The sequence below is a fragment of the Diceros bicornis genome, chromosome 23 (genome assembly GCF_020826845.1).
Source record: "Diceros bicornis minor isolate mBicDic1 chromosome 23, mDicBic1.mat.cur, whole genome shotgun sequence".
Lineage (NCBI taxonomy): Eukaryota > Metazoa > Chordata > Mammalia > Perissodactyla > Rhinocerotidae > Diceros > Diceros bicornis.
Genome location: NC_080762.1, coordinates 684747 through 709266, shown reverse-complemented (window position 1 = coordinate 709266; position 24520 = coordinate 684747). Strand labels below are relative to the sequence as shown.

Sequence of the window (24520 nt, the reverse complement as noted above, 5' to 3'; positions counted from 1 at the left end):
ACTTTTAAGTAAGATCATACAGTATTTGTCTTTCTCTGACTTACTTCACTTAGCATAGTGCCCTCAAGGCCCATCCATGTGGTCATTAATGGCAGGATTTCCTTCTTTTTCATGGCTGAATAATATTCTGGTGTGTGTATGTGTATACCACATTTTCTTTATCTATTCTTCCGTCACATTAATGCAGCAGTTCTTAGGCTTTTTGGTCTCAAGACTCTTTAGACTTTTAAAAATTATTGAAGATCCCAAAGAGCTTTTTAAAAAAATTTTGGGTTATATCTATCAATATTTACCATATTATAAATTATAATAGGAATTTAAAAAATATTTATTAATTTGGGGCTGGCCCAATGGCGTAGTGGTTAAGTTCGCACGCTCCGCTTCAGCAGCCTGGGGTTCACAGGTTCGGATCCCGGGCACGGACCTATACACCACTCATCAGCCATGCTGTGGCAGCATCCCACATACAAAATAGAGGAAGGGCACAGATTTTAGCTCAGGGACAATCTTCCTCAATAAAAGAATTTATATATATTTATTAATTCATTAAAAATAAACACATTACGTTATTATAAAAGACATTTTTTATGAAAAGTAACTACTTTCAAAACAAAACAGAGAAGAATGTTACATTTTTTGCAAATCTCTTTACTGTCTGGCTTGATAGGAAACAGCTGAATTCTCAGCTCTGCTTCTCTATTCAGTCAGTCACAATCTGTTGCTTTGGTTGAAGTAGATAGAGAAAATCCAGCCTCTACAGATAAGTGGTTTAAAATGGGAGGGGAATTTTAATTGTGACCCTTTTCAGATAATTGTGGATGTTCTTTCTTTTTTTTAAATAGGAGTTGACTCTTTCAATTTCTTATTTATTTATTTATTTATTTATTTTGTGAGGAAGATCAGCCCTGAGCTAACATCCATTGCCAATCCTCCTTTTTTTCTCTTTTTCTCCCCAAAGCCCCAGTAGATAGTTGTATGTCATAGTTGCACATCCTTCTAGTTGCTGTATGTGGGATGCCGCCTCAGCATGGCGAGACTAGCGGTGCATCAGTGTGTGCCCGGGATCCAAACCCGGGCTGCCAGGAGCAGAGCGCACACACTTAACTGCTAAGCCATGGGGCCGGCCCCAGTGGATGTTCTTTTTTGATAAACTCCACTGTATACTCTTGAGAGATTGAGAATGAAAATGATTTTGACCTTGTGGACCCTGTGGGGGCAGAAGAAATTTCCTCTACCCTTATAGGTTCTTATGACTTCTCTAAGAATTAAATTCACATGAGACAGGTTAACAGGAGAAAATCAAATTTAATTTTGTGTGTATGGGAACCCCACATACATGAGAGTCAGAGACAGAAAGGTAAAGTGAGGTATATGTGCCATCCTGAGCCAAGGAAGGGATGAGGCCTAAGGCTTCAGAGGGGAGGGGGCAATTCACAGGATGATAAGAAGAGCAGATGTCAGTCGTTAGAGGCTTGCCCTGCCGTACAGATAGGTCATAAAAATTTACTTCTGGTAATAACTCTTATTATGGGCAAGGCCCCCAATTTAAATTCTTTTAGGGAGAGGTAAAAGTTTCTCTTGAACCTGCAGGGTTTTGGTTGCCTTTAGCTCAAAATATTCCACGTGCCAGAGTGGTGCATCCTGGGGATGCCTGTTCTGAACCCCTTCCACCCTCTGAAAGGTCTTAGGCGTCTAGGCTACACTGTGAGAACCATTTCTTCCCCATTTTAGATGCCAGAGTCTTGAATCATTCATTCCTAAGAGTCACCACCTCTTCTCTTAGCTGAGAACAGGAGCTGCTCTCAGCCCTGCCTCCTCCGTGCCTTGCCCTGGGCTCCTGAAGCTTCAGGCCGCACGGTAGTTGTGTGGTTGTGCTTTGGAGGAGGGGCTCTCTGTTCTGCCTCACAGGCCTGTGCAGCTGCCACCTGGGTCACGCTGTTTACCTCTCCCATCCCCCGTTGCTGTGACGTCCCCCTGTGACAATCCTGCGAACAAGGTACTGTGTTTTTAGGAAGATTACATACGACACCAAATGAGACAGTACCTTGCAGAACGTACAACATCGTAAGTGAAATGTCACCTGATAAAACAGGCTCACAGTGTTTTGCCAATTTGCAGCGTGATTAAGGTTTTTTTCCCCTTCTGTGCTGAGTTTCAAAGTGTGATTTTAGATAGGAGAACAAGGTCTGGGAGCAGATAAGAATCTGGATGTAAGCAGTGTTATTTCCGATTCCTGAGAATACGAAGAGGCCTAATTGGTCCTTGGGAATTATAAACAAATCAGCCTGAGCAGGCAAGATCTGGGAAACTTCACTGTGGCGGTTGTAAATGTTCTTTAGAAGAGATCCTGGCATCTGAAATAAGGGAACTGGAACCTAGTGCCACTCTATCAGCATGTTCCTCTTCCATTTTTACGAGACGTTTCTTTGAGCTGGCCTCTTCCGTGGCAGCCCACGGTGCAGGTGACTGTGGATGGAGTGTCGGGGTGGGGGGAGACACTGAGTTTCCAGTGGTGCTGTGGATGGGGTGTCGGGGTGGGGGGAGACACTGAGTTTCCAGTGGTGCTGTGGATGGGGTGTCGGGGTGGGGGGAGACACTGAGTTTCCAGTGGTGCTGTGGATGGGGTGTCGGGGTGGGGGGAGACACTGAGTTTCCAGTGGTGCTGTGGATGGGGTGTCGGGGTGGGGGGAGACACTGAGTTTCCAGTGGTGCTGCAACACGCACCTACCTGACGATGATGGGCTTGTGCTGTTTTTAACGAGAAGACATGCAGGGGTATCCTCAGCTTAAGAGGTAATTGTTGGCGTTTGTAAATTCTCTGGTCCTTCCGTCCTTTTTCTCTGGAACAGAAACCTTTGGTTGCCTACCCTACATCCAGCTACCCTCTACCCCCACAGGACCTGCCTGGTATCAGGAACTGCCTTCCCTATCAGCCCCATGCCTCAGAGGAGCTGTCCCATGGGAGGCTCGACTGTCTGGTCTGGCCACAGGCTTGCCTGCATCAGATGTATCAGTGGTGTGAGAGGAATCTGCCTCATCTTGTGAGGGTGAAGCTCCTTCTTCCTCTGAAACTTATCACATTCAGATGATGCTTATAGCAGCTACAGCTATTTGCAGCTGTGAGGGGAGCCAGCAGCAGATAAAGCCGACACGTCGAGGGTGGGTCATGCGTAGAAGGATGGATAGAACCTGGGTCCTGGCTCTGTCGTGGGAGCCTGAATTTCCTACACTGGGGGCCAGCGTGCCTCCTTGTTGAAGCCACTGGGGGCTGGGTTTCCTGTCACGTGCAGCTGAAAGCCCCCTCACAGACACACCCTCCCTAAAGGAATCCACGTGACTCTCAGGGACCAGGGGTAGGAGGACAGCCCTGGTGAGCATGGCAGCCGCAGCACACCTGAAGACCTCTTGGTGGATCCTCGGCCTCTTGTGTGGCTGCCATTTGGCCGTTTTGATGTTCTTTTGATTTCTTCTGTAGGCTGAGGGTTGAAACCCTGGAGGAAGCATTTGGTAGCTGGTGAAGCAGTGAGAGAGGAGAGCTGAGACGTCTGGGCGTTGACAAGCTGTGGGGCTCTGAGACGGCCGTGGCGTCCTCCCCCACACCCTGGGCACACAGGTGTATATTATAGCCTTGTCCTGCTGCCAGAAGTAACTGGTTCATTGTGACCCCCTGCTAGACCCTAAACTCCATCGTGCTTGCACCCAGGGCCCCTGGTGTCATGTGCCTGCCCCACAGTATCGAAAGCTACCAATTATGGAGCACTGGTCTGTGCCAGGGGTTGTGCTAATGACTGTATGCATGTCTTATTAACTTTTACAATGAGTACAGTAGGTACTCTTATTATCTGTGTGTTAATAGGAAAATAGGCTGGTGTGATAAAATCATGTGCTTGAAGTCACACAGTTAGTCTGTGGTAGACAGAGGTTCAAATACAGGTCTGACCTGAAAACTGTTCTTTTTTCTAGTATGTTCTATGTCTTCAATGTGGTCGCTGAATATGTGTGATTTAGATGTGTAAGAATAGGAGTTATTGTCCCTGTTCCTGCATTCAGGAAGTGTACTGGGACAGAGGGCACATATGCGATGTTTGAGTACTGGCTCCTCTCTAGGAACAGGCTTTACCAGAGTATGTGAGTTATGAGTGCATTCAGCTGCAAGTAATGGAAAGCCTAACGAACAGGGCTTTAAATGAGATAGGGCTTGTTCTGCTCATACAGTAGGCAGTCTGGAAGTAGGCTGTCAGCACTGGTGTGTCCAGGACTCTGCTGGCCTTCCATTGTGTTTGGCTCTTCATACCGTAAAATGGCTGTTGCAGCTCCAGTCATCACATGCCCATTCAAGACAGAAGACAAAAAGACGAAAGGCAGAAGGGCAGTGCCAGCTAAACAGGTCTGGTTCTTTTTATCAGGAAAGCAAAAGTTTTCCCAGAGCCACAGGGAGGCTGGAAAATAGGTAACAGGATTATCGGGAAAGGCTTAGACCAATCTTGATCTACCAGTTGGGGCTGACCCCGCTGTCAGCAAAAACAGAGTTGGAACCTAGTTGCTAAGGCGAAGGCTGCTGACACGGCAGCCACACATTTCACAGAGGCAGAGGCTGTTGGAGCTTGGAGAGGTGATTGAGACATGCCCGCCTTTCGGATTAGACAGCCGAGACGTTGAAGAACACCAGCGTCTGAGCCAGGGCTGGAGAAGACGGCTTGTCTCCTTGGACCCTGCTGTCTTCTCGCTGTGCCTCCCTGACGTTTCCAGGAAGTGTCTGCTCTCAGAGCCCGTCCATATCTCCTGCTCGGTTCACCCTGCCCTCCTCGTGTCTGGTGACGAGCACTGCGTTCCCGAGAGAGCTTCGTGTCTGCCGTTGAGGGGCCTTTCTCCACACTAGGTTGAAAGTGAGTGGGCCCTTTTTACCTCGTAGAAGGAGAGAGACCATTCTTTAGCTCAGAGAGCCTGTGTGGTGGGGTTTTACCAATACACATACTAATTGTAGCAGAATAATAATTATAGCGTTTAAAATACGTGCATACTTGATAAGTTTATTGACACATTTCCCTTCCTTCCATGCAAACGTCTGTATCGGCCTTCAGGGTCTTAGCTTGTTCTCGCTGGTGTTGTGGGCACATGTGTGTGCACTTCTGCAGACTCACTAAGTCTCCTTGGATTTGGGGCATTTACAGCCATGCCTGTTGCAAGTGGCCGTGGTGCCTTTGCTGCTTGTGGTCCCTGTGGGTGTGAATGTCAAGAATAACTCCCGCAGACGGATGTTACCACCCGTGAGGGGTCTGGACCGCCTTCCTGGTCTAGCCAAGCTCGTTCCTTGCTCTCCCGTTTTCATGCCTGGACTGGGATTGGGCAGGCAGCTTTTACTGTCTTAGTTTTACTGTCTTTTGGTCTTTAAAAATTTCACTAAGAGAACAGTCTGATACTGTTTTTTCTCTTCAGTGCGTAAAAAAATACGTGCATATTTATTTTTCTTCCAGTACATGTGCCTTTAGAAAGGTCATGCAGTTATATAATAGCTTTGATATTACCCGGAGGGGAGTAAAGCTGAGGTATTGTAAACGAAACTGCCTGCTGGGTGGTGGGTTTACAGCAATTTAAAACAGGCTGAGGGGTAACCCTAGTGCCCAATTACAAACCCAACCTTTAAAACTGAGTGTATCCCGAGAAGCAGTCTGGTCCTCACATCAGGCTGTTGAGTGGCAGAGGCACGTCGATCTTCAGCCGACTCTGCAGGCCGGGAGGGAAGTGCAGCGTCTGTAACGTGTGTAGAGCAGGCAGCTCGTAAGGAACCAAACCAACCTTTGTGGCTTGCATTCAAAGCCTGTTTTTATTTTTTTATTCGTTTATTTTTTTTTTTGTGAGGAGATCAGCCCTGAGCTAACATCTGCCAATCCTCCTCTTTTTTGCTGAAGAAGACTGGCCCTGGGCTAACATCCATGCCCATCTTCCTCCACTTTATATGGGATGCCACCACAGCATGGCTGGACAAGTGGTGCGTCGGTGCGTGCCTGGGATCCGAACCAGCGAACCCCGGGCCCCCGCAGCGGAGTACGCGCACTTAACCACTTGCACCACCGGGCTGGCCCTGAGTTTGACTTTTTTAGTCCACATTTAAGTGAGGTTATGCAGTATATGTCTTTCTGCCTCTGGCTTATTTCACTTAGCATAACATCCTCTAGATTTATCCATGTTTCACAAATGGCAGGGTTTCCTTTTTTATGGCTGAATAATATTCCACTGTGTATGTATGTATGTACCTATGTAGATATCACATCTTCTTTATCAATTCATTCATCAGTGGACACTTAGGTTGTTTCCATATCTTGGCTGTTGTGATGAATGCTGCAATGAACAAGAGAGTGCAGATATTTCTTCGAGATATTGATTTCATTTCGTTTGGATATATATACCCAAAAGTGGGGTTGCTGGATCACGTGGTAGTTCTATTTTTAATATTTTTGAGGAACCTCCATACTGTTTTCCATAGTGGCTGCACCAATTTACATTCCCCCCAACAGTGCACAAGGGTTCCCTTTCCTCCACATCCTCACCAACACTTGTTATTTCTTGTCTGTCAAGTGTGTGGTGATAGCTCATTGTGGTTTTGATTTGCATTTCCATGATGATTAGTGATGTCGAGAACCTTTTCAAGAACCTGTTGGACATTCGTGTGTCTTCTTTGCTCATTTTTTTTTTTTTTTTTGTGAGGAGATCAGCCCTGTGCTAACATCCGCCAATCCTCCTCTTTTTTTGCTGAGGAAGACGGCCCTGGGCTAACATCTGTGCCCATCTTCCTCCACTTTATATGGGACGCTGCCACAGCATGGCTTGCCAAGCGGTGCGTCGGTGCGTGCCCGGGATCCGAACCAGCGAACCCCGGGCCGCCGCAGCAGAGCGCGCGCACCCAACCGCTTGCGCCACCGGGCCGGCCCCTTTGCTCATTTTTAATCAGATCTTCTGTATTTTTGCTATTGAGTTATATGATACCTTATATAATGTAGATACAAACCCCTTATCAGATGTGAGATTTGCAAATATTTTCTCCCATTCTGTAGATTATCTTTTCATTTTGTTGATGGTTTCCTTTGCTGCAGAAGCTTTTTAGTTTAATATGATCCCAATTGTTTATTTTTGCTTTCGTGCTTTTGGTGTCTACCTAAAAAATCATTGCCAGTCCAGGAGCTTTGCTCTGTGTTTTCTTTCAGGAGTTTTGCAGTCTCAAGTCTTACATTTAAGTTTTTATTCCATTTTGAGTTAATTTTTGTGAATGGTGTGAGATAAGGGTCCAAAAGGTAAAATTTTGGCCTATGCTATGTACACTTGTTTTAAATTATTTAGAAAGTAAGAGAATACACAAATAATACACTTGTGGAAAACAAAGTAATATTTTTAGGTTGTGAAAAGAGTGTGTTCTTCCTATAGAAAATTCAGAAGCCTAGAAAATATAATTATTGGCACACATGTCACGTTATGTGAACTATGTGGTAGGTTTCATGACATCCCTACTTTCTAGATGAAGAAACTGAGGCCCAGAGAGGGTGAGACTTGCCCAGTGCTGCCTAGGAATAACTGTGTAGTCTGAACTCTTGACGGTTGGATGCAAAAGTCAGATCACCCAGAGATGATAAATCTTGATATTTGGTTCATTTTCATCTGAGTGCATATAGTGAAAATTAGGTCACGTGGTATATAATATTTTGTAAGTTACTACTTTCACTTAGTATTATATCAAAAAAATCTCCAACGCCATTAAGAGTTCTTTAAAAACATTTTAAGGGCCCTTAAAATTCCATCAAATTGATATACTATAGGGAAAAAAGTCATGTTGCTATTTCCCTTGTCACAGTTTTGATTCTACCTGTCGGTCAGAAATCGGCATACAGTCCTGGAGCGCTCCTCCTCTGTGGAGGTGTGGTCTTGGTTTAAAGTTAGCGTGCCGCTGTCGTACCGGGAAGGCAGCTCACCTGCTCGGCAGAGGACTTCGCGAGGACGCTTGTGACCAGTTGATCGTGAGCCAAGCAGGGTTAATACACACCCCTCCAGGTATTTCACAACATTCCTAACCACCTGTGTCCGGCCACTGTGTCCTGTGTCGTGGGGGTGGAGGAGGCCCTGACCCTGCCAGGAGGGCTCTAGGAATGCTGGTGGGTCAAGCAGAGCCTGAAGGAGGGTGGCATTTGTGAAGATGGATGGATGCATCAACAGAAGAGAATGAGTCTCAAGGCGCTTCGTGTGTGTGATGAACGATTGCTAGCCTCGGACGGTGCAGCCTCTTGGTGCTGAGGATGAGTTTGGAGGACTGTCCTTGGCCCTTTCCTGTATTCAGACTAGCCTGATGCCTAGCTTTTACATCTTGGCTAAATTTGACAATTTAACACTGAAAGTTTTATTGCTGTAGGCAAAAATTAATAAAAGAGTGAAGGATACAGATTTTTCTATTTTCTGGGACCTGTAGGCCTGCACATTTTATATCTGAGTATGCAGTTCAGACAGAAACAGCTCTCGATTGTACTGAGAAAAGCTGGGACTATTGCACTGGCTTTCGTGTGCTGGGTTGTTTTGGGGGAGAACGTAAGACAGCTGGAAGATGAACATTTTTTATGACTTTGGTTAATTTCCAGGGATGGCTGTGTATGTTTCCCTTCCCCTCCTAGCTTCTGTTCCCTGGTTATGGGGAGGTAACATGTTGCTATGGAAAGAGTGTAGGTTTTTGTGTCATGTAGTCCTTACATTTGGGTGTGAACCCATCCATTTACCAGCTCTGTCCATGGTACACGACTCTGGGAGCCTCCTGAACGGTGCAATGGACGTGATAGTACCCACTGCCCCAGTTCTTGAGAGGAGTAAATGAGATGACGTAATGAGAAAGTTCCTAGCCCACAGCCTCCTCCGAGGGATGGGCTCGTCACTTCTCTTCCTTTCCATATCTCCTCCTCTAGAGCAGTGACCAGAGTGTTCCTAGTTTTTCCTAAGTGTTAAGAGTAGGGTTAAGCTTCTAACAGGACCTAATGCTCTATAGTAGTTAGGTGGCGTGGGACAAATTACTTATTGTCCCTGAGCCTGTTAGCTATTGATGGCATGAAAATGGTTACCTGTTACATAGTGTTAAGTTCTGAATGAGATGAGATCACGTACGGATGCCAAGTCACGGTGCCTGGCAGAGAGTGGGCACACACTGTCTGGAGGCTGTGGTGCGGAAGGGACGGATCTCTGGAGGGCGGCCTTCCTCCTGCTGTCTCCCTGAGCGTCGCTGCTCCTCCTGATTTCTCCTTTGCTGGCATCCTTTCTTCTCTCTGCTCACTGGCTGGAGGCATTTTTCTGAGCTCTGTCCATCTGTTTTGCACCTTGTACTTTTCCATGGAAGTTTCATCCACTTCCAAGGCTTCAGCTACCACTTTTAGATGGATAATGTCTAAATTTTCCTGAGCTACAGACCAGTACATCCAGTTTTCTACCTGTTAGTATTTGGATGGCCAAAGGAACCTTGAACTCAAAATGTGCAAAAGTATAGTTATGTTCCTTCCCACTTTGCCTTTCCAGTAGGTCCTCTCTCCTCCACTTCTGTGCTGTCTCTGGGTTCTGTCTCCTTGTCTCCATTCCCGAATACAGGCCTAACTTCATTGTCCTTTCATCACTGGGCGCTTACCGCAGAGTGTAGCCTTCTTCCAGGCTTTCCTGCACCAGTAAACAATGACGACAATGACAAAACTGTAATAACAAGACACTGGCGACAGTAAGAAAAAGTACAGTGACAGCAGCCATTTGTTGAGTGTGTGCAGCATGCTAGGCACTGTCTTACTAAGCCCTGGGCCCACATTGGAGAGGCCCCATTCTTGTCCCCCCCAGGGCCAAGGGGACGTTCCCACTTGTTCCCTCATGCTCTGGGTACTTGAGACCTCAGAATTCCCTACTTAGACCATGCTGGGCCTCCTTCCAGAAGCAGCATGTGGGCCTTTTCCCCAGCTTGTCTTTCAGAAGGCAGATGGTGCCACGGAGGTGTGCATCTCTAGGCTGAGGGCTGGCCACAGGGCTGCTATTTGCATGGATTGTGGTCTGAGAGTGGCCTGCAGGCTGAGGTGTCCATACCTGTGCCCGTGAAACCCCTTGTGGGGCAGGACAGAGCCAAGGGTGGGAAGGGAAGGGGGTGGGGCCAGGGGCCTTCAGGAGTCTGTAAATGTTAGGATGGCCCTGGGCAACTAGGAATCTTCCTAATGGAGCCTTCTTATGTAACTGTACTATTTCTCCAGGTAGGTTATATCGGTTACATATTTTCAGATGGAGGAAGTGAGAGTTGAAGAGGTTAAATAGTGTACAGGTTGTAATTGGCAGAGCCTGAATTTGACCCAGATTAGTTTGACTGCAAAATTTTTTCTCTTGATAGTCTACTTTGTATCCATTTTCTGCATTGTAGCCGAAGTTCCACTTTGTAGAAAATGTCCATCACACTCTTCCCTTGATTAAAACCTTTCATTAGGTTCTCGTTTTCAGCTGGCTGAAGGCCAGTCTTTCTGGTGCAGTGTGCAAACCCCTTCAAAGCCTGGCTCAAATCTGCCTTGTCACACTCCTTTGTCACCAGCCCTCCCACCGTGACTCACAGGTCACAGTGATACTTGGTTGTTCCATGAACCCACTCTGTACTTTGCACTTGCAGCCTCAGCTGCACATCCTTTCCCTCTTCCTCACCTGGCTGACCAAGTCCTGTCCTGTCCCCTCCATTTCAAGGTCAAGTGATATCACCTTGTCCACGGAGACACTTGCATTTCCCCCACCCCTACTGCACTTTCATAGTTGGTCGTGGGCACCTTAATAGCCTCTGTCATAGGCTGTATGCACCTTAATAGATTTCTGTAGTCAGTCCTGTGCGCCTCAGTAGACTTCCATCATCGGGCGTGTACGCCTTAATGGGCTTCTTTCGTTGGTCGTGTGCAACTTAGCACAAGTACTTAGTGCCTTGTACTTGTGTTGCCTGTTATTCCTTGTCTGTTGCCTCCCTTAGGCCGCGTTCCGTGTGTATGGGGACCATGTGTCTCACTCACCGTTACGTGCCTACATGTTCTACAGAGCTTGGTCAGAGAGTCGGCTAGAGCAATGTTTATTAAAAAATAGATCTTTTTATTACTAAAAATCTTATGTTCTTCTCACAAATGGATTATTAGCAATTTAGGAATATTAATTTTAGTTCTGACAGTTTGTTGATCTGCTAATGGACTAGTTTTATAAGGTGTTCTGACATCATAACTGGAAATTTCTGTTTCACAGAAAAATGTTACTTTACAGTTAGTCCTACCATTTCGCTGTTGTGGCATTTAACTGGTGAGAAGTCATTATAGGAAATGTATATCTGTATTGTTTGTGAGCTTTAAAGGCCAGTGAGTTCTGAATAGAACATAAAGAAATCACAGTTTTGTTTCAAAGTAATTGGATTGTTTTATTTTTTAAGTTACCTGTCTTTGGTTATATAGATTTTATGAAAGACATTTATGCCAGAGAGTTTCTATTTTTCAAGAGGTAGCTACACATTTGCATAAAATTATCAGCACGTAAAAAAGATTGTTATAATATTGTCCAGCTAATTTTCTGTTCTTCTCTGAGATCTGAGTATTTGACTTAGAAATATTTTTTGTTGTGGTGGTTTATTTCTACTTGTCTCTCCATGGTGGAGATTCAGGGCAGAGTCCTACCTCTAGACTGCCAGTGGGAGCATTTTCATCGTGGAAAACATCATTAAGTAACAAAAAACACGTGGTTCTATGTTATGGGGCAGGGCAGAACAGTTCCCGTAGGCACGTTTCATGCTGTTGGTGTATTCACACTCTCTGCCTAGAAGCTTGATTGTAGGAAAACATGTCAGAAAGAAGCAAAATTAAGTTACGCATACTGATTTTAGATTATTTATATGATTAAGGTAATTATATTTTAGGGTCACAGGCAAGCCTATTTTCAGTCAAAAAGGCTTTAGGGAGAAGAAAGAATTCAGTAAGTGTTTGAAAGATAGTAAGGAAATGTTTAGAGGAAAGGAAAAGGGAACCTGTTCCAGGAATACGGCCCAGTTTTCATAAAGTCGGATGGGTGGTGACTTGATAGCAGAGATGAAGTTAGTACAGAGGGAGTTTAGGAAGGATTAGATCAAAGCCGTTATCGGAAACACAGCCATTCAGGGTTCCGGGCCAAAAGCTTTGAAAGAAAGGAAGGGTGTGTTTATGCACGTGACAGATAGAGCTAACTTCACTTTTCTCTATTTCTAAAGGTAATGTATTTTATTCTTGGAAATTTTTTAAATGTAGAAACATATAAATAATAAAACCAAATTCGTCTGTGTTCCCAAAAGGCAGAGATACATTCTGGAGGTGTTTTGAGGAATTTCTTTCCAGTCTCTCTCCCTCCTCCACCCACTCTGTATGTGTATGTAATTTTTTGTTCAAGAGTGGGACCATGGTCTGGTATGTATTCTACATTGCATTCTCATTGCTTAATCTTTTGGCATAATATTTCAAAGCATTTTCCGGTGTTAATGAAAACTTTCCAGAATACTTGTAATTATTGTGTATTATTCTATTCTAGAGATGTACCATGATTTATTCAACATTATTTAAATTATAAATAAAACTACCAAAAAATCTTTGCAGCTAGAACTTTGCTACATCTATGATGATTTCTTTAGAAAAAATTCATAGAATAGAAAATTCTAGGTCAAAGCATATTGATGTTTTTAAGCTCTTGATATCTATTGACAAATTGTTTTTTATGCAAGTCTTAAAGAGCAAAAACTTTCCATGGTGCCACAGGAAGCAGTTATTTGAGGAAGTGTGAAGTGTGTTGATGAAGGTGGGGCAGCCTACGGTGTTTGGCACTGGAAAAGTGTAAAAGTAACATGTAAATGCTGGACATGGGAGATACGTGAGGAAATCTAAGGATGGGTTGACAGTGGACGGAGGAAAGGAGTCTCTGTGAAGGGTCCTTCACAGGCTGGCCGAGTGTGAAATGCTTCACCCACTTCTTGGGAGGCAGTTTGAGCGTGGCAGATGTAACCATCGAGGCCCCCTGCTGCTGAGGAGCTCAGGGTCCAGGAGGGATGAGTTCCCTCTTCCCCTCACTTCCCTCATCGGTAAGTACCCACAACGTTCTTCCTCCTCGTTGGGTCGGTGTGAGGCGTACGTGAGTGCGTGTGCCTCCCCTTAGCCTGGTGCCTGGCACCCTGAAGACTTGAAGGAATGGCACTTCTCTGACTTCCAGAGACTCTTTTATCAGTTTTAGAATCCTTCAGGTGAAAGTGACAGAACACTTGATCCAATGAAAGAAGCCCATGTGTTGTGTCCACACGAAGTGAGAAGGCTGCTTGCTCTGGTCTTTTTACTGGACTTGCTCATCTTTCTAGGCTTGGCCAGCCTTCAGCTGGCCTTGATGTTAACACTTCTCAGGCATTTTCCTTTTTTTTGATTAAGAGACGATGAAATCACACGTGTTCCTATCTTGGACAGGAATGACGTCTGTTTTCCTCTGCTCTGTACGCAGTGCCAGTGCAGTGTCCGAACATCATAGATGCCAGTAGTTGTAGAAAGAGGAATTCCAGAACAGCCTCCTTTATGATTCATATGGGCTTCATGTCTGTTTTTTCTCTAGAAATAAAAAAACTTTAGTGTTTTAGTTACATAGAATTTATATGATTACATAGAATTTATATCTTATGGCAGAAGTATTAATATTGATAATCTTAGATTATAAGTGAAAATACCAAGCCATAATCCATCTTTAATTTTTTTTCAAAGATAAATAAATTCTGGGGTTATAATGTACAGCATGGTGACTGTAGTTAGCAATACTTATTGTGCATTGAAAGTTGCTAGGAGAGTCGATCTTAAAAGTCCTCATCACAAGAAAACAAATTGTAACTGTGTGAGGTGATATTAACTGAACTTATTGTGGTGATCATTCAGCAATATATACATGTATCAAATCGTTCTGTTTTACATCCTAAACTTATACAATGTTGTATGTCAATTATATCTCAGTAAAACTGGAAAAAATTTTTTTCAAAATGAATAAAAATTTACTCTCCTCTATAAATTGTCTTCTTGACCGATAGTGTTTTGTATTTTTTAAACATTGCAAGAATATTAGGTGAAAACATTAAAATGAAAAAGATAAGCCTGTTGTCCTATCACGATACTGCAACAAAACGTTTTTGTATTTACATTGCTTTCTATTCTTTTGCGGCTTATTTTTTAAATTAGACATATCAGATGGCCGAGATGAAATCTAGATGGTATTTAGAATTTCTCCAATGGTTGAGAAGCCTACTTAATTGACTGCCATTGTCCTTTCATTGCAAAAACGAATCTGTTAGCATAGTGAGGCCCATGATGTCAATGAAGGTTTTCTATTGGACAAGAACAGCGGGCATAATTGCTAAAAAGAATACGTGGATTGTTGATGTCAGTACCAGAAAGAAATGGAAGAAAGTGAGTTCCATATTTAATATTTTGTCTGAATACAATCAAATTCACTCACTTTTTTGAGCTAAACAGGACAAGGAAACACAATGATGGTTATTTTTGTGAGGAGCTAATGGCTTTGTAGCTTTAAAAAATATTTTCTTCAGATTATGCAAGTATACTCTAGAGCTATTATATAAAAATTGATACAAATAGGAAGTATAAACAAAGAAAAGCTCCCCCATGCCACTCTCTGGACATCCCCATCGTCAGCGTTCATCTGGCTCTTTCTGAGACAGCACGCTGATTAGTTTTCATCACTGTGTATCTCTTTGTGCTGTTTGGATTTTTTAATATACATATGTGCCTTGTATAATAAAATGGCAGAGAATAAGTTTATATCTTGAGGGAAAATATCAGCATAACCATATTATTTAGGATTCTTTTTCATAGCTTGAATCATATAAAATTGCTGATATGCAACGCTTTCCAACCTACAAAGATGACAGTTTCATACACTCAACTTAATAACTGCAATAGGCTGGCTAAGAAGTCTTGAAGGCTGCAGGAGAAAAGGGGTTTTGCGTTGTTCACAGCTGTATCCCTCAGGCCTAAAACAGTTCCTGAAGAATGAATCCAATCTTTGTTATGAAGTATAAAAGGATTGATACTGATAAAAATAATTTCATTGAATTAGAAATGAAAATAGAAATAAAATGGAAACATTTTAACTGCACTGCAGAGAAAATCAATTAAGGAACCAACTCAGTTCCGATGGCTCCGTGGAATTGACTCTGGCGACGCTTAGTCAATGAAAATCTGTCAGTGTTGATACAAACTGTTTAAAGCATCAGTATTGATAAACATGCATAATAACATCCTGAGTGTCACAACAAGTGGGTGACAACCTGTGTACTCGAATTAGGAAAGGTCGTGACTGCTAGGACAGGTGGTGGCTGTAGCTTGACCCCAGCAGCTGGCTTCAAAGCCACATTTTTTCCACTCGTTCGTACTGCCTATAGGTTCTCGTAACTACACACTGGCTGTGCAGATATAATGCATTGCTTCATGAACCACCACTCAAAATAAGATAATCTACATTGCTTGTTTGGTGTCTGCTCCTCTCTTTTACTTGGCAGACATTTGATTGCTGGTTTTAAGCAGTGTGCCACACACTGTAGTCGTGGAGGCTGTCTGTGGGCAGGCGTCAAGGTAGAGCCTGAGGATGCGGCCTGGAAGACGGAGGGTCTGAGTTTAATCACAGCTCCGTCAGTTACAAACAGGGCCTTGGACAGGTAATCTGATCTTTCTTAGTTGGTTTTGTTGACAATTAAATCCCTACTTTCAAAAATTATAGTTGAATAAAATAGTAAATATAAATGTGTGTGGTGTGGTGCTTTGCACATACAAGCCACTAATTTCTAGCCAGAGCCGTGGTTCTTATGTGGAGGAGTCCAGACAGATGTTGAATAAAGAGCTTGGATCGTAGACTCCTAGAGCTGCCCTGGGTAAGCAGACCTTAGAAGTCTCAGGTATCTTTGTGCCCTTCCCATGTGGAGCATTGAGGAGGAATGAGCCTAACATTCAGGAATATATTTGGTTTTACCTGAGCTCGTATTGACAGGTAGTTTTTAGTAAATCCTAACTCTTCCCCTATTCACCTATTTTAATTTCCCTTTGTCCACTGTTATCTGCCAGCCCAATAAAGCTGGTCTGTGAACCGTGACAGTGCAGTTGAGGACAACAGGCGCAGTCTCCCTGATGTGAGCAGATGGACGTCTTCCTCATGCACCTTCGGCTCTGCTAATTCTTCTTCGAGAAATGATGGCATGTCGGGACGTAAAACTTGGGGCCACTGCCTTCATTTAATTAGGCAAGATTGAATTTGCACATGCCTGTGCACAACAGATAATCGCTTCATGTAATTGAATGTTGGTTCTTGGTATGCCCTTTTCCCAATGAGGCAGCGTCTTGAAAGATCAAAAGATGATTTATTCCAGTACAGTATGTGCACAGGGTACTGAGTGTGTGCCATGTTGCATCTTCATTATAAATGTCACTCTGAGACCCAATTAACAGCCTGTTATTCTCTTTTATTAAAATCACTTTTAAAAAACTTAAGGCAGCAGGGTTTTTATGATATCACAGAGCAAGCAATGAAATCGGTTGTGTCCATGAGCCTCCTTCATTTCCCACATGTTCATTTCCTGTCAAAATCAGGATCTGAGACTTAGTGATCCCCCACCTACCCTGCCACAGGAAGCTACCTCTCTGCCTTCAGAGCCCACCCTAGTGGAACCCTAAGCCCAGCCAGGGCACATGGCCCTCTTCTCTGCCGCAGACACCGACGTTTCCACCATGTTGGGCAGGATCCTTTCCCTTGATGGCAGGGCTCTTAACTTGGGATCCATGTGGAGTTGGGCTTTGGGGGCCTGTGATTCCTATGAAATGATTTGTACACTACCCTAGGAAGAAGATCTTTTACCAGATATTTTTGTGTTCATGATCCAAAAAAGGTTAAGAAACAGATCTATTCTAGCTTTGCTCTGATCTTTTGAGACCAAAGAGTGTTGGAAGGAATTTGATCCTGGGAGTCACGTGGATTTGGGTTTGAATTGTCTCCAATAAATTGTAGCTGTGTGGCCTTGGGCAGGCTATGAAACCTCTCTGAACCCCCATTTTCTCAAATGTGAAACAAGGGTAAGAATGCTAATTTAAGGTTGAAGTGACAGACTAGAGAAATAATAAGTGCTAATTTTCTTTTTTTCTCTTTCATCCCATGAATAAAATGAGACAAGTATCTGTTCTGTCTTGTTCCTTGCTAGATCTTCCTGAGCACCCATCGTGGTGCCTTGCACACCATAGGCACTCAGATGTCGGCTGAATGGATGGTCGGGTGGAGAGAGTGCCTTGTCTGGGGCCCAGATGAAAGCTCTCAGTCTACACCTCAAAGCACTTATTTTCTAAGAGAGATCTTGGTGCTACAGTTGGTTTTGCTAAGACCCTCCCAGGACAGTTAGCCCATGTCCTGTGCACAGTCTCTCTGGATGCTGTGACAAGATTAGATCTGCTTATCCTGTGCTGAAAATCATGATCTGTGCTGGGCCTTTGTCTGTATCGGAGCTGGGCAAACCACAGCCTGTAGGCCAATTCTGGCCTGTTGCTTGTTTTTGTAAATAAAGTTTTATTGGAACATAGCCATGCTCATTGATTTACATATTATCTATGACTGCTTTTGTGCTATGGCAGACTTTAGTAGTTAGGACGGAGACCATATGGATTGCAAAGCCTAAAATATTTATTATCTGCCTCTTTATGGAAAAAGTTTGCCAACCCTGATATATGTTGCCTGTGCTCCTTACTATAACCCTGCAGGATTGGTCTTAAGATGCCCTTTTTATGGATTGGGAAGCTAAGACTCAACAGAGCTAAGTATCTTGGTTGCAATTGTACAACTTACAAATGCTTAGGGTTTGAGTCCGGGTCTGTGTGATGCCACAGCCTGTCTTCTTTCCACCCAGCACTGATACCTTTCATCTCAGCCAAAACCTAGCTGAACCGATGACATCTTCCAGTCCTGCCTGGTGACTGTGACCAGCTTAGGGAGCTGTTCATGATGTCCCCTGGGATTGTGGTGCAACCTGGTGGTCCTGGCATTTGTCCATGACCTGGCTCAGGTCTGTAGGATAAATCTGTGGATACGTCAGTAGGGGAGAGGGTGGAATGAGGATTTCGAGGACTACCACTGTGGATGGCAGGGCATGTGGGTGTGCCGCTGTTCCTGTGCAGACGTGATGCTGCTCCCCAGCGTCAGCAGGGTCAGCGTTTCCAGGAGCGTCCTTGTTTCTGCTGAGCATGGCACCACCCTCGCTTGCTGCCCTTGGAGGTGATGGGTAATACTTGTGTCTTTTCAGCACATTAGCCCCTCAACAGAGACTTTCCCTGCTCCAGGCTGTGAGACCATGAGAGTTTTGGACCTCCACACAGGCTCACTGGTACTGTGCCCTCGTTGGCAGGTCTGACTCCAAATTCTGGAGGGAAGTTCTTTCACAGTGAATTAATGCTGATGGAGCTTTGATTGTTTCAACGGTTTACAGATGAAGTTCTGATTCTTCTGTTAATATTCCATATGCCCATTATTCCTACTTCTCACTGGACTTTCACCCTTCCAATTAGTTTTTCCAAACTTGTGAACTGGTTATGATTAAACAAAATTGGGAAAACCAGCTATTTCTGCTTTAATTGACTGCCTAGCAGTGTTTGCCTTGTTACTGTGACAAGCTGACAATAATGATACAGTGACAAAACCATAGCCAAGTAACACAGTTGGGTAATTTATCCATCTGTCAAAGGATGTCTGGCTATAGTGTTTATCAGTTGTCATATAAAAGTGGGTATTGTAACTTTAGATAGTGAGGGGAGCGGTGAGAAGGATGAGGAAGCGGATGTTCTTTCTGGTAGAGTCTGTTTTGTTGTGTCTTTGTAGCCAGCAGTGGGGAGTGTCTGTGACTCACTTCATCTGTCGTGAAGCTGCTGGTGGAGAAGTCCATGGAGGAGCTGCAGAGCTGCAGGGTGGACAGGCAAGAATCGAGCTGTAATTAACTTTGTGTTTCACTGTTTAACAGTGACCCTTATTTCTCCAAAGACGAAATCCTGTAGTCTTACCCTGTGGCTTGCATACTCTCTGAAGTCAATGACTCTTCCAGTTCATGCTGAAAATATAAAACAGGTGAAAATGGGGCCGCTCTGGTTTAAGTGAGGGTGGAGGAACCTGCTAAAATTAAGCAACATTTCATTTGTTGTGCCAGTGGAACTCCATAGCGAAATAATGGGTTGATTAAAATTCTTGGTCTGTTGTTTAATTATTTAGAGTAAATGTTTCTAACAGAAAGAGATGTTTTTCTTTGTAGCCCTTTTGGTTTATCCCTAACATGTATTAATGCTCAATAGCTCTCCATGGATTTTTTTCTCTCCCATGACACCAGGTCCTTCTCATTGGTCAAAGCTACTGAAGGTTCATTTGTATTTCTATCTTGGAAACGTGTTTATTAAGAACCCATCACAAAATCCAGATATACCTCTTACTGGACACTGAAGAACAAGTTTAAAAATTGTAGGTGATTATTGAACACTTTGAGTTGGGAAGAAATTGACAAGTTAATAGAATTTCAGTCTATGTGGTGAGGCAGCATCATGGTGGTGACACGGTCACTTCCTAGGAGAGGGAGAGGTGTGAGCAAGGCATAGATATGCGTACACATGGTGCTTCCTGGAGTCCTTCGCCCCATGTGTCCTGGGGACCAGCAGTTCTATTAATTTGGGAAAGAGCGAGGCATATTCATGGACTGGGGAGGGTCCCACCGTGTGATAATTAGTGCGCAATTATTTGAGAGACTTGTGTTTGCTTTTCTTGTAGCCATACTAAGAAGGCAAGCGGCTGGCATGCTATCATTTCTGTACAGCTTTTTTGCTGTTTTTTTTTTTAAGTCTCTATGCATTTTCATGATTGTTTATAGCTTGCGTGTGTGTGTTTGGCAGAATTTGGGGGTGGGTGTACATAAGGCTTGTGTCGCTTGACTGCTAGCTCTGCTGAGCTCACACCGTCTCCTTGTTTATGTATTTGCCAGGGAGAAGTGCCTGCTGCCTCTCCAGTTGGCTTTGGAATCCAAGAACGTGAAGCTGGCCCAACATGCCTTGGCAGGGATACAGGTATGGCTCTCACTGCGTGCCTGGGGCGGCAGAAACTGACAGGCCACAGGCATTGGACATGCTGGACAAAGGGATGATTCACATCCGGAGCGGGAGGGCGTGAGATTTCATCACACTGTTCAGAACGGTGTACGATCTAAAACTCATGAATTGTTTATTTATGGAGTTTTCCATTTAATATCTTCGGACCACAGTTGACTGCAGGCAACTGAAACCTCGGAAAGTGAAACCACAGATAAGGGGGAACTACTGTACCTTTTAAGAGGTATTAAATATGAAAGAGTGAGAAAATTACAACTCTTTTTTCTCCAGTGGATTGGAATTAGATAATATATGTGTTAATATGCAATAGCATCAGAAACTTTTAAACATTGTCAATAATATTATTAAAAACTTGGGGCCGGCCCGGTGGCACAAGCGGTTAAGTGCACGCACTCCGCTGCGGTGGCCCCGGGGTTCGCCAGTTCGGATCCCGGGCGCGCACCGACGCACTGCTTGTCAAGCCATGCTGTGGCGGCATCCCATATAAAGTAGAGGAAGATGGGCACGGGTGTTAGCCCAGGGCCACTCTTCCTCAGCAAAAAGAGGAGGATTGGCAGATGTTAGCTCAGGGCCGATCTTCCTCACACACACACAAAAAAATTATTAAAAACTCTTTGCCTTTCTCCAAGGTAATTGGGCCAAACATAAAAATGCATGGGAGTTGGTTTTGAGCTGCCACTGTGTTCCCTATTCTCTAGTATTGCACAGATTTTCCATTAGGTACTTTTTTTAAACCTCAAACACTCTAAGTTACAGTACCCTGTTTTCAAGGGCTTACTTGATCCTGTTAACGTCAATGACTGGTGGGCAGGGCGTCTTCCTCTTACCATCCCCCCATTGACTTCAGGCGCTCTTTTAGGGTTTCTGAGTCTTTATCACTTTCAGTACAGCAGGTTTGTGTATAAACTTTAACTCCGGGGTGCCCTGCAAGCACTATAGGATAGTGAAAAACCTCTCTGGGGAGAATATAGACGCAGCGTCAAGGAGGGTTTGAAATACTTGTTTTCCGTATCTGCAGTGGCATTCAGCTAAAGGAGGGATGAATCAGAATTCCAAAAGCTCTTCGTGTCTGCAACTCTATGCTGAATTGGACAAGGACAAATCTAACAGGGATAAATATAAAATCCTGCGCTGGGGTCTCAAAAACCAACTGTCCCAGGGCAGATGGGGAGGACAGCTTAACTGCAGCCCTTGTGAATGAGAGTTAGGGGTTTCAGGGCAAGTCAGAATACAGGGTGCTGTGACTTACAACTAAGCTCATTTGATCTGAGAATGTGGTTAAAGTTATGCATGACTGTTTTTTTGTTTTTAGGCAATAAACACATTTAGTTATCTTACGTAACTGGAATTCTAGAGGTGGGCAATTCCAGGTTTACAGCAGCTCAGTGGTGCCGCCAAAGACCCCATTTCTTTCCCCTCTGCCATCTTTTTATTTTTTATTATTTTTTAAAGACTTTATCATTTTAGAGCAGCTTTAGGTTTACAATAAAATTGAGAGGAAGGTGTAGAGATTTCCCATATGTCCCCTACCCCAGTACATGCAGAACCTCCCCATCATCAACATCACTCACCAGAATGGTACTTTTTTTTTTTTTTTTTTTACCAAGGATGAGCCTACATCGACACATTATAATTGCCCACAGTCACCTCAGGGTACACTCTTGGTTGCTTGAGTCTTTGATATCAGACCACCTTGAAGTGTTACGTTCACTCTGGAGGCCACATGTTCAGCAGGAGACCATCTGAAACCACGTCATGCCGAGAATATTTGAAGGCACCTGAGGAGGTTTAGTGTGGAGAAGGAAGGACGTAGGTGGACTTCAGATATTTTAGAAGCTTAATCCATGTGGCTCCAGGGAAGGATGAGGGAGGTGAAGTTGTAGGCAGGTGGGTTTTGGTATAGTCTAAGAAGGAATTTTATGAAAAATAAGAGTTGTCCTGAAATAGAAAAAGGCTGTGCTGGGAGGTGTAATGACCCCTGGGAACCTCAAGAAAGTGCGTGTCTTCTTATTTAGGTTTCTGTGGGATTTACTTTCTGATGACAGTACATTAAGATTTATGGATTCATGAATAATCTCTGGGTAAATGACAGCTCACAGTAGGAAGTAAAAAGGTAAATATCTGAAAAATGAACTTGTTGTCTACAAGACCTTCTCCTTTCCTGTGACAAAGCTGCGTTCAGAAAGGGTCTGTGTGAGTGTGACTGTTGGGGCCAGATCCCCGTGCCACATTCATCCTCTGTCCCCACCAACCAGATAGCCTATATGGCTGCCACATCAGAATCTCACTTGATGAAATTCAGAATGAATTGTCTAATAGCAGGAAAAAGTCTTTGCCAAAAACCATTTTTCAAAGGTTTGATGTGTTTTTCTTTTTAATGGTGCAGAGCGTGAGTTCTTTCCTAATGGCCTCAGCTACGTGTCTCCTAAGTAAGGAAAATTACCCTCAGTACATACTAAGAAACAGTGGAATAAGGCAGCCAGGGAAACCTGTCTCTGATCGCTGCCCTGTGCCTCCTACAGAAGCTCCTGTCAGAGGAGAGGTTCGTGTCCATGGAAACGGACTCCGATGAGAAGCAGCTGCTCAATCAGATCCTGAACGCTGTGAAGGTGACGCCTGCGCTCCACGAAGACCTGCAGGTGGAAGTCATGAAGGTCAGTTGACGTGGCTGCAGTTTGCGTCACTGGGACAGGAGCAGACTCTGACCCCCAGCCCTCACTGTTATCTCGAAAATGCCTCTGCATTGTGATTGTGCTAGCATACCCGTCATTTGGAATATATGGTTATTATCCTGGCATATGATCCCCAAAAATTACCTTGATTGTTGAACAGAAAAGACAACTAAGTAAAAAGGTATAATTTCTATACATCTGTAAGATTTAGGGCCTGATCCTGCATATCAAATGTTGCTAGGAAATGTTTTTATCACTTTTTGAGAGAATGTATGTGAGTAGTTCCAGCTTGGGGTAGATTTGATCATTCTGGGTATTCTGCCTGCCTGTATATGTCAAAACAAAGCAAAGACCTAATGATGTTTTGACAAATACTAAGGTTTTAGAATAGTCAGTTTAGGGAAAGGAAGACCATCCTTGGGAGCCCTATCAGAATCACATCTTTTTTTCATCTGCAAATTATGTGAACCTTATCTCCCGCATTGCAATTACCATCTCCCTTTTGGGGCGGTGTCTCTCCCTCCCCTTTCCCCTTTCCCACCTTAGAGAATCCCCATGATCAGGAACCTCTTGTGCTGACACTGGAGTGTGTTGTATCCTGTGAGTGAACAGTGAGCTGGGCAGAAAAGGATGGAAATCTTTGCTCCCAAACAGCACCTTGGTCAGAATAACACAGCTGAAACCAACAAGCTGGCTTTTAATAATGCCGTCTGTCCATTTCCTCCCTGGAGGAACGTGTGTAGAGAAACGTTTAAGAATAGTTGGTGTCATATAATGGTTGATTCCTTCCTGGAAATGCACTGAAGGATTTTTGTCCTGGGTAAGAGACTTCACTTCTCTGGGTTGCAGTTTCTCCATTCACGAGAGGAAAGGTCGACCTCAGTCGTGACACTTCTTCAAGCCCTGGGCCTCCCCTTTTCCCAGTTGGCGGGTGATTCAGCGTCGTGATTCAGAGCTCAGACCTGAAGCCGGCGTGTCTGGGTGTGAATACTTGCTCTCTTCCTGGTTGGATGTCCTTGGACAGGTTCCTTGGCCACTCTGTGTCTTGGTCTCCTCGTCTCTAAAATGGGGGAAATAGTAGCACCTGCCCAGTAGGATTGTTGTGAGGAAGAGATAAGGTGATGTTTGTCAAGAACTTAGCACAGTGCCTGGCACAAAGCAAGTGCTATAGAAGTGTTATATGTTACTCCTCCTCCTCCTCCTGCTTCTGCCAGTACCACCTGCCGCTACTGAGCCATCATCTCAGTGGGTGGGTCTAGGAATATTCTCAGACACAGTAAACATCAAGAATCCCTGAGGTGGCTGCTCGTTAAGATCTCATTCGTCTTTAACTCTCCTTGATTCTGGATGTACAGTTTGCCTGATCCTTTGACATACATTTGGCAGCTGTGCTTTCATAGGAACCGAAGAGTAACCATCTAGACTTGTTTACTTCCCCACCACCTCTGTGTCGCCGGTGAGGGGGAGACAAGGCCACCTGCCATGTTATCGCTTTTCTGACTCCCAAGTCTAGTCTGTGAGTCCTTCTTCTCCTAGTAGGTCTCCACATGCTGGAGAGGGAGCTCTGGTGTCCCACTAAGAGACACACCTCACAGATTTCATATTATTGTGGAAATTCTCCCAGGAATACAGCTTTTTGTGGAATACAGGAATTTGCATTAAAAATTA

General features: G+C 44.2%; 1 protein-coding gene across 5 annotated transcripts in view; it reads left to right on the top strand.

The window, feature by feature from the left end:
- Positions 1 to 24520, top strand: part of ARFGEF3 (ARFGEF family member 3) — a 158050-nt gene that overhangs the window by 17859 nt on the left and 115671 nt on the right. For all 5 annotated transcript variants that reach the window (XM_058566189.1, XM_058566187.1, XM_058566186.1 and 2 more), the window contains exons 3-4: positions 20057 to 20138; positions 22703 to 22834. In XM_058566189.1, the coding sequence (XP_058422172.1) occupies positions 20057 to 20138; positions 22703 to 22834 (214 nt within the window). The remainder of the gene's footprint in view (positions 1 to 20056; positions 20139 to 22702; positions 22835 to 24520) is intronic.